The following is a 9,415-nucleotide window of genomic DNA, read 5'->3' on the forward strand; positions in this document are numbered from 1 at the left end:
CCCTTTTGCTTTTGCTTTCCAATTATCTTTTTCTTTTTTCTCTTTTTCTTTTTCTCTTTTTTCTTTCTCTTTGCCCTGTTTCCTTTTCCCTTTTGCTTTTGCTTTCCAATTATCTTTTTCTTTTTTCTCTTTTTCTTTTTCTCTTTTTTCTTTCTCTTTTCCCTGTTTCCTTTTCCTTTTCCCTTTTGCTTTCCCTTTCCCTTTTGCTTTTGCTTTCCAATTATCTTTTTCTTTTTTCTCTTTTTCTTTTTCTCCTTTTCCTTTTCCCTTTCTCTTTTCCTCTTTTTCTCTCGTTCCCTCTCCCCCTCCCCGCCCCCGCCCCCCAGCACCAGGGCCAGCTCCCCGCTCCCCGCGGGCGGGGCGCGCGCGGCGCCGCTATATCTGCGCGTGCGCGGCGGGGCGGGGCGGGGCGAGTGTCGGGGAAGATGGCGGCGGTGCGGGCGGTGCGCGGGCTGGTGAACGGCGCCGGGCCCGGCGGGCCGCGGGAGCAGGTGGCGGCCCTCACCCGCGACTACCTCTCCCAGCCGCGCCTCAGTGAGTGCGGGGGGCCTTGGCCCGGGGCCTGGCGGGGGGCGGGGGGCGGTGGGGCCTGGCGGGGGGCGGTGGGGCCTGGGCCTGGCGGTGGGCGGTGGGGCCTGGCGGGGGGCCTTGGCCCGGGGCCTGGCGGGGGGCGATGGGCGGTGGGGCCTGGCGGGGGGCGGTGGGGCCTGGCGGGGGGCCTTGGCCCGGGGCCTGGCGGGGGGCGGTGGGGCCTGGGCCTGGCGGGGGGCGGCACGACAGGGGCTGCACCCCGGGGCACGACGGCTCTGTGGGCGCCTGTGGGCTGCGGGGGGGGGGGCAGGTTCTGTTCCCTTACAGCGAGGCTGGGCCGTCTGCTGAAAAAGGGGAAATGCAGGAGCCTCAGCACACCCCCTGACCGTGCTGTGGCGGGGGGGCAGCGTTGTCTGGGGGGGGGTCTGGCCTTTTTTTGGTGTAGGCAGTAATTACGCAGGTGGCTGTACCTGTGTGCGTACCCATGGGGCGAGGGGGGGGCAGGGGCTTCTTTGGAACGGCTGCCTGGCTTGTGGGCCACATCCATCATCACAGCCTCAGCCCCCCAAGCCTCCTGCCCCAGAGTGGAGCGGAGGCTCCAGCCCAGCGTGGAGCCAAGGTGCCTTCCTGCTCCGCTCGCATCTTTCCGTGTCAGTTTTGTTTTTTCCCCAAACTGCCACCACTTGCAAGCTGGGTACAGAAAACATTCCGGTTGTTTCTGATTTGTCATTGAACTGGTGGTTGATCTTAATGGGGACACGAGTTCTGGGCTGGTGAGCTGCTTTCAAGGGGAAATGGTGCTGGACGATGTCAAGGAAATGTTTTCTTGTGGCCGAGGCAAGCTGGCATAAGCCGTTTCACATGGATTGAGGAAGAAGTGCTCATGAGACAGTCATGAGATGGAACGCGCAAGAAAATGTTTTCCATTTCTTGCGGACAGTGGGCTGCAAACTCTTGCAGTCCAAGCAGAGCCTTTTTGTAGTGTGAGGTCCATGTAATTCTCCTGGCTGAGGTGAAAGGAGCAGACCAGCTTGTGCTTTTCGTGAAGACTAGTTCAGGGACACGTGTCCTGTCTCAGGGGGTTTTGCAGGATTTTGACAAGAGTAAAACTGTCAAATAGGAGAAATAAGTGTTCTGGCCTTAGACTGCTTTATACACCCAGTGACCCTCAAACCTTATCTAATGCAGTTTTGGTTATTGCCGATTAAGAGATTACATTGCAACAGTTCAAACCATTTAAGTGTAAATACTGTGTTGGTGACAGTCTAAACAACACGTAAGTGTGCCAGAGCTGGGCAGTCTGAAGTGGCTAAGCCAGGTGATTCCCCGTGGCCTGGTGCTGGTGGAATTTGTGATCTGTCCTAGTACCACGAGTGCCTGTTTCCTCTGCCTTGCAGTGTGACCAAGAAGAGGTGCTGGTGTCTCTCTTGTTCCGCAAATGGCTCCACTTGCTCATTTTTCCTTCCCGGGAATAAGTGACTAACAGTCACTCACTTGGTCACGGCTCCATGTGACCCTGATAAAGCTTTAACTCAATTTGACTTTTATCTGTGGATCAAGTGATGCTGGGCTCTAGCTGGGATACTGGTGTGTTCTCAGAGCAATGCAGGAGGACTGTTTACTAAATTTTTCACAGCTTTTCCATTGGATTGCCAGCCGAGGGATGAATTCTGGGCGCGCAGTACCTCAGACAGTTGTATGTAATGCTAATACTTGAGCTGCTGATGTTTAAGACATGAGTGTTCTGATGAGCTGGCTAGCTGTGGCCTTCTATCAGGTGTTGATCCTTAAGTTAAACCAGGATAACCCCAGAGTAGGAGCAGTTTGGCTAAGGTGGAATTCAACCTTTTACGGTGTAGTGCATTGACTTTTTCTCAGAAGACAGGAATGGTGTTATAAAAGGTTGTCTCTTAGTGTGTCGAAAGACACAGCTCACTGTAGAACCTCTGCTGATCAGCTTCTGAGTGCAAGACCTGCTTGCTTTGCTAAGTACAGGCTTTCATTCACATGGGCTGTTTCAGTGTCATGGAGCAGGATGCTTCTGTGGTTAAAAAGAAAAAAAACTGGGAGCTGAGTATTGATATTAAGGTCTCCTTACCAATTTGTTAGACATAAATTTCAGTGGCACTTTCTTTATCACGAGCTACAGATGTTATCCCTGCAACTGTGTAATTTTCTTCACTTAAAAATGTCAACTCTACATCATATTGGTGTTTCTGGTGGTGATCAACTTGTCCCTGGATGTAGACTTAAAGTGAATTTCTGTGACAGACAAGAAAATGGCAGTATCATATCTTGACGCTACCTCGGGTGCTTTGCAAGTAGCAGCAAAAAATGCTGGTAGTGGAATTTTTACCTAACCCTTCCTGTAGAGTTTAGGATAAACATCGAAGCCATGCAGAGCTGGGTCCAAAATCTGCAAACCTGAGGCTGGTGATAGGAATGAAACTTTGAAAACTTTATGTAGGATGTTCCTGATGTTCTGAGGAAGCACCTGACTTGTGGCTTGCTTTCTTTCAGCTTATAAAACTGTATCAGGTGTGAACGGCCCCCTGGTTATTCTGGATCAAGTTAAGGTAAAGATTCAGATTCTTAATACAGCTTTTTGAGGGAGGGTTTACATGAAAAGCTGTGACAAGTTAAATCCAGACTGCTATGTTGGGTTCTTTGAGCAATTTTAATGCAAGATATGTTTCTGACTTGAGATAAATGAGAATATGCAAGTTCCTGTAAAGCCAAGAAGAGTTGTCCAGGTCCTGGAAGAAAGGGAGAGTTGTTGAAACTGTTGGGAGAAAGAATGGAAACAGTGTTTCAGTTTCACCAAAATCCCCAGAATGTTTTCTAAACATGAATGTGGAAACATACCAATTGGCTTTGTTGTTGACCTTTTTGTTACCAGAGCATAAGTGCTTTGTGAAAGGAAACTGTAAACAGTTCTGGCTTGTTCTCAAATTACTGGTAAGCTGCTGTTGAAGGCAGGGGACTGATGCTGCATCATGGATTTCCATTAGTATTTCAGGACTACTAGGGCTATTAGAATGGCTTCTGCCAGGTCTGTCCACAGCCTGCAACACTGAGCAAACGTTGTATGGCCCCTGTAAAAATAGCTTTATTCTGATAAATTTTAATTACTTTGGAATGAGGGTTTTTTTGGTGATAAAATTATTCTTAAAAATAATTGAGTAGTTGCTAAGCTCAAGCTTGCTTGAAACAGTGAATTTGTTTCGTGACTGATCTGGATTTTAATACTTTCCACGATCTTTCTTGCTCATCCGCAGTTTCCTAGGTATGCAGAGATTGTCCACTTGACTCTTCCCGATGGCACAAGAAGAAGCGGGCAGGTTCTGGAAGTTAGTGGCTCCAAAGCTGTGGTTCAGGTATGACTAGGGACAGGAGTGTCTCTTGGTGCAACAGAAAAATATTTTTATTAGCCAGCATGTGTCTGAGCCATGTCAAATCCATCTTGCGATACGTTCTTCTGGTACTGTAAATTAAAAAAATCACCTACTTATTCCAGGTGCAAGTGGCATGAATAATTTTAGAAGATTGAAAACTGGAATACAGTGACACATTTTATTTGCATCCCCCCCCATTGATTTCTTTGCTTCTGGATTAAAGGAATCTTTCTGTAATTGTTTAGTATCAGATTAAAGATCACCTTCTATGCTATGTGGATGCAGGTATTTCTTCTAAGCAGCTGTTTCTTGCTAATATTCATTCTTATCTGAAGAACTTTACCCTGTTGGCAAAGGGAAATGCTTGAGATCAAAGGAATGGCACTGGGTTTGTTGGTTGCTGCTGATACACTTCATGAATTTAATTTAAAGTAGGTTGTTATGTGCTGTTTTGTACTAGCAAGCTGCTCTTGAAATCCTTTGCTTGCAGAGAACTGCCTTGCTTTTCTGCCCTTTGGCTGATCAAGTTCTCAAGCTGTGAAGCAGCATTCTAGTGTTTTTTTGTAAAGCACAATACCTATTCCTTTTTCCTGTCTTGTGGTGTTTTTTTTTCCTTCTGCTATATTTACAGGTATTTGAAGGAACTTCAGGTATTGATGCTAAGAAAACATCTTGTGAGTTTACCGGGGATATTCTTCGAACCCCTGTGTCTGAGGATATGCTTGGTAAGTCCTTGCATATTGCTTTGAAGAATGAACAGACTTACCACATGCAAACTTATTTTCACAGTAATCTACATTTTGATTTTATTCCTGTTTCTTGTAGGCAGAGTGTTTAATGGATCAGGCAAACCTATAGACAGAGGCCCCATTGTTTTAGCTGAAGATTTCCTTGACATAATGGGTATGTTCTTAATCCATTTCTGGTATGAAGTTAAGCAAATCTGGTGTTTCTGGTTTCTGAATGTTACGATAGATCTGGTTTTGAACATAGGATCTAGCTGTTGGGGGGCATTTAATCTTCTTTTTAAGTATGTGTGTGGCATCAAACTCAGATTTACACAGGTGCAGGAAGATGGGTAGCAGAAAATAACTGTTTTCTGTAATGCTTGGAAGCTGTTCTTTGAAGTGTTTGTAGACTATCTTAATTATACAGCCTCCAAAGATAAAAAGCTAATAACCTGGCAGGCTTTTCTGGAAAGCATTCTTACCACTTATGTGACTACGGAATGCCAGAGTCCTGGGTTCTGCAAAAGGCTCAGGCTTCACCAGGCACATCTAAAGATTTGTAGGGCTAACGGTGGGGTTTGTGCTTTTTGACATGAGCCCTAGGTCAGTGCTCAGAGTCACTGGTGGTTTGATCAAGCTTCAAACATGTACATGGAATAATGTGTTCTCTTGAAAAAAAAATACAACAGGTCAGCCAATCAATCCCCAGTGTCGTATCTATCCAGAAGAAATGATTCAGACTGGCATTTCTGCTATAGATGGCATGAACAGTATTGCCAGGGGGCAGAAAATCCCCATATTCTCAGCTGCTGGCTTACCCCATAATGAGGTGAGTACTCAAGGCTGCTCTCTACACTGTTAGTGGCTTGTGTTTCACTGGGGTTAAAAAGTAAACAAAGTTAAGTTCTGGTCTGTATAATAGCATCAAGTACACAGACTGTATTTTCCATTTTTTTCTCTTTAGATTGCAGCTCAGATATGTCGCCAAGCTGGCTTGGTGAAGAAATCCAAAGATGTGATGGACTACAGTGAAGAAAACTTTGCCATTGTGTTTGCTGCTATGGGTGTAAGTCAATATCATTGAAGGAAAATGGTGCTTGAGTAATAAATAAGACTACGCTGAGAGTAGTTGTAGTATTCTGTCTTAAATATGTAACTAAACAGTGCTAAATTCTTGGCTGAATGGCTGAAAATGCCAAATGACCAGAAGTATTGTGACAAAGTGTGTCTGATCAGGATAGAGTATCTTGAATTCTAGGCTGGAGATTTAAGTTAATTTTTAGAAGTAACTCATTCTGTTGGGAATGTAGGGGAGTCTGCATGATAAGGCAACCTTTGCTTTTGGATTATTATTGAGATGTTTAGACCTTGACATGATGCAAAATGTAGTGTTGTGAAGCCTGGTCTGGAACTGAAGCCTTAATATTGTGACTTAGGTGAACATGGAAACTGCTCGGTTCTTCAAATCAGACTTTGAGGAAAACGGGTCCATGGATAATGTGTGTCTGTTCCTGAACCTGGCCAATGATCCAACGTAAGTAGTTACACCGTGTTGGCTGGGAAAAGCTGAGAAGAACGAGTAAATTGGAAGATGAAGCCTTAGTGGTGTCCTGCCAGATGTTACTTACGCCAGCATATTGCAGCAGAGTTGGATATGAAATGCTGGTACTCCACTTGGTGCATGTAGCAGATTTTCAGAGGGTTTAAAAGTGTCTGTAACTTAAACTGTTACCTTGCAGCCTTAAAGCACTTGTCATAAATAGTGCCATACTGTTCTATTTCAGCATTGAACGTATTATCACACCTCGTCTGGCTCTAACAACAGCAGAGTTCTTGGCATATCAGTGTGAGAAGCATGTGTTGGTCATTCTGACTGATATGAGCTCCTATGCTGAAGCTCTGCGAGAGGTATGCATTTATTAACTCTCACCCTGGGTGTTGGCAGAGAGTTTGTAGTATAAAGTGAGAATGTGAACTTCTGCTCAAGCTGTTATGATTAGTATTTGTTACACTGGTCTTAAATAGCCAGCGAGGCTTTTAGTTGTTGTTTGATTGTCTAGGACTATGTCCAGCAGTCGAACAGCTATTGCTTCTGTGATAGACTTACTTCCCTGGTGGCATTCAGCAGTTGGGTATTATAGTTTGGGATTTGCCTTGTTGTTTTGTCCCACGTGTTGCGGTGACATGCTTCTCTTAGCAGGGGTTTTTTATTTTTGGTATTGCCCACAGGAAGAGGTATTGTTAAGTTGCTAGTGTAGCTTAATTAGGGGAGACAGCAGGTCTGTACGAGTGATCTGACTTGTTGGAAACATTTTTCTGGATTGCCTCAGGTTTCAGCAGCTAGAGAGGAAGTGCCTGGCCGTCGTGGTTTCCCAGGTTACATGTACACTGACTTGGCTACTATATATGAGCGCGCTGGGCGTGTGGAAGGCAGAAATGGTTCCATTACTCAGATTCCTATTCTTACCATGCCCAACGATGGTGAGTTATTTTCAAGTGTTTTTAATAAAGAGCACTTCAAAGGACTCCTTTGGAGCAACCTGCTTTATTTTGGACACAGCAAGATAGGATGTCCTGTGGCTGTTAGGTTTCCATTTGAATATTGCAGTTCTTAGCTGCCTTCTCTGTATTGCTAATAGAAATGCTTTGCCCGTTTCAGACTGCTGCACTCCTCTCTGGCCCTCTGTCAGGAGTGCTTACAGCTGTAATCCTTGCATAAGTGTGCTTGGTGACATACGGGGGTTACTAACTGATGGCATATTACTTCAGGAGTCAAAAAGCTGCTGTGTCAGTGCTAGGTTGGATATAAAAGGTCTGAGAACTGTCAAACCATTTCCCCGCTTCTCCCCACAGACATTACTCATCCTATCCCTGACTTGACTGGATACATCACTGAGGGACAAATCTATGTGGATAGGCAGCTGCATAACAGACAGGTGTGTACTGCACTGGTTAGAACATTTAAAATTACTCTGTACTACTTGAAGTAAGTATTAATGCTGAAATTCTTGGATGTCTTCCCTTCAGGTTTACCCGCCTATTAATGTCTTGCCCTCCTTGTCTCGACTGATGAAGTCAGCGATTGGGGAGGGTATGACCAGGAAGGATCATGCAGATGTGTCCAACCAGCTGGTATGTAAAAACCTCTTCCAAGAAGCAGAGGCATATTTCAAATACACCTTTTGTTAAAGGGCCTGTAAAGGGCATGCCAGACAGTTGCAATCCAGAACACTCCCTGAAGCTGCTTTAAAGCATTGACTGAGTGTTTTGTGAGACCCTTTGCTTGAGTTTGAGCAGAAATGGTTACTTGGATGATCAGGGTGAAAGCACTGCTGTTCCTATCCCTTCTAGTATGCCTGCTATGCTATCGGAAAGGACGTACAGGCTATGAAGGCTGTAGTTGGTGAGGAAGCTCTTACCTCAGATGATCTTCTTTATCTGGAGTTTCTGCAGAAGTTTGAGAAGAACTTCATTGCTCAGGGTAGGTGTTTCAGGAGCACCGCAGTGCGCATTAACACCTGGAAGGTCTTGTTCTCAGATCCATCTGGTGATGAGGCACTCAGTTTGTGGTTGCTTTCTGCAGGTCCTTATGAAAATCGTACTGTTTATGAGACCTTGGACATTGGCTGGCAGCTTTTGCGAATCTTCCCCAAGGAGATGCTGAAGAGAATTCCTCAGACAACGCTGGCTGAGTTCTATCCTCGAGATTCGACTGCAAAACACTAGCCACAGCTTCATCTCTAACTCCTTGCTCTGTGAAATGCTGTTTGTTTTCTTTTTTTCATGTGTTGGTGTTTACTTGTCGCCCTTACAATTAAGACCAAGAATAGGTGACACTTGTGCCAGTGTTCCAATGTAAAAACTGGTAGCAGTGTAAAATATCCCTTCTTCCAAAGCCTGGATCTTCAGGGAAATGTTTAGGCCAGCTCTTATAAATGTGCAATAGCTATCACAAAGCTTATTCTTGGTGGTTTTTTTTCTTTGAACTGGACCTATGGTAGACATTTCGAGAGAATGTCTGAGGCTTACCAGAAATTGCAAATCTTTACTTTCAAGCCAGGAGCACGTGGGTTAGAAAACATCAAAGAGCAAATGTGACTTCCTTTGTCCAAAGCATCTGCTTGATCTGGTTGTACGCAGTTGCTGCACTGCTGGCGGAACAGATGGCACTCTGCTGTCCTGCTGTTGTGCCTGAAGACCAGGCTAATGTGTGGAAAGCGTGGCGTATGACAATGTACCACTCTGAAAAATGCAAGTCACTGGTTTTTAACTGTGGCTTAAGATTGTTAAAGGTATGCATGAAGTGAAAAGCACCTAGCATGCCTATTGGTGCTCTCCGCTAGCAAAGGGTCTCTTTGGAGGCTGCAGGCCAGAGCGTTGCTACCTGAAGGTAGTATGATAAGGCTTAGTTGCTAATGCAGAGGTTTTAAATTGAAGTTTGCCGAATAAGCTTCCTAATTACCTTTTTCTTTTTTTTTTCCCCTTTGAATTCTGGAAATGGCAGAGACAAAACAATAGCTAAAGCATTCCGAGATTAGTAGTTTCCCAGTGGGCAAAACTATTGGTAGTTCAAGGCTTTGCGCTGCTACTGAAGGAGATTGAGATGTAAAAAAAAAAAAAAAAACCAAAACCCAAAACAAAACAAAAACCCCCAAATCAACCTTTTATACCTGACACAGTTGTGCTGGTGGGAGCTTTTAAATATTGCAATTGGAGAAAGCAACTTAATGTGTGAATGGATATTTTGAATTCTGTTACAAA

At 44.9% G+C, this 9,415-nt stretch overlaps 1 protein-coding gene across 1 annotated transcript; it reads left to right on the top strand.

Annotated features, from left to right (window-relative positions):
* Positions 1-401: 401 nt before the first annotated feature.
* On the top strand, positions 402-9,302 carry ATP6V1B2 (ATPase H+ transporting V1 subunit B2). Its single transcript, XM_055696108.1, has 14 exons — positions 402-534; positions 3,052-3,107; positions 3,810-3,908; positions 4,558-4,651; positions 4,752-4,829; positions 5,344-5,483; positions 5,619-5,720; positions 6,091-6,188; positions 6,439-6,562; positions 6,985-7,135; positions 7,508-7,590; positions 7,682-7,786; positions 8,006-8,135; positions 8,238-9,302. Exons 1-14 carry the CDS (start codon positions 426-428, stop codon positions 8,378-8,380), a joined length of 1,512 nt encoding a protein of 503 aa, XP_055552083.1. The 5' UTR covers positions 402-425; the 3' UTR covers positions 8,381-9,302.
* The last annotated feature ends 113 nt before the right edge of the window (positions 9,303-9,415 follow it).

This window comes from Falco cherrug, chromosome 18 (genome assembly GCF_023634085.1).
Source record: "Falco cherrug isolate bFalChe1 chromosome 18, bFalChe1.pri, whole genome shotgun sequence".
Taxonomy (NCBI): Eukaryota; Metazoa; Chordata; class Aves; order Falconiformes; family Falconidae; genus Falco; species Falco cherrug.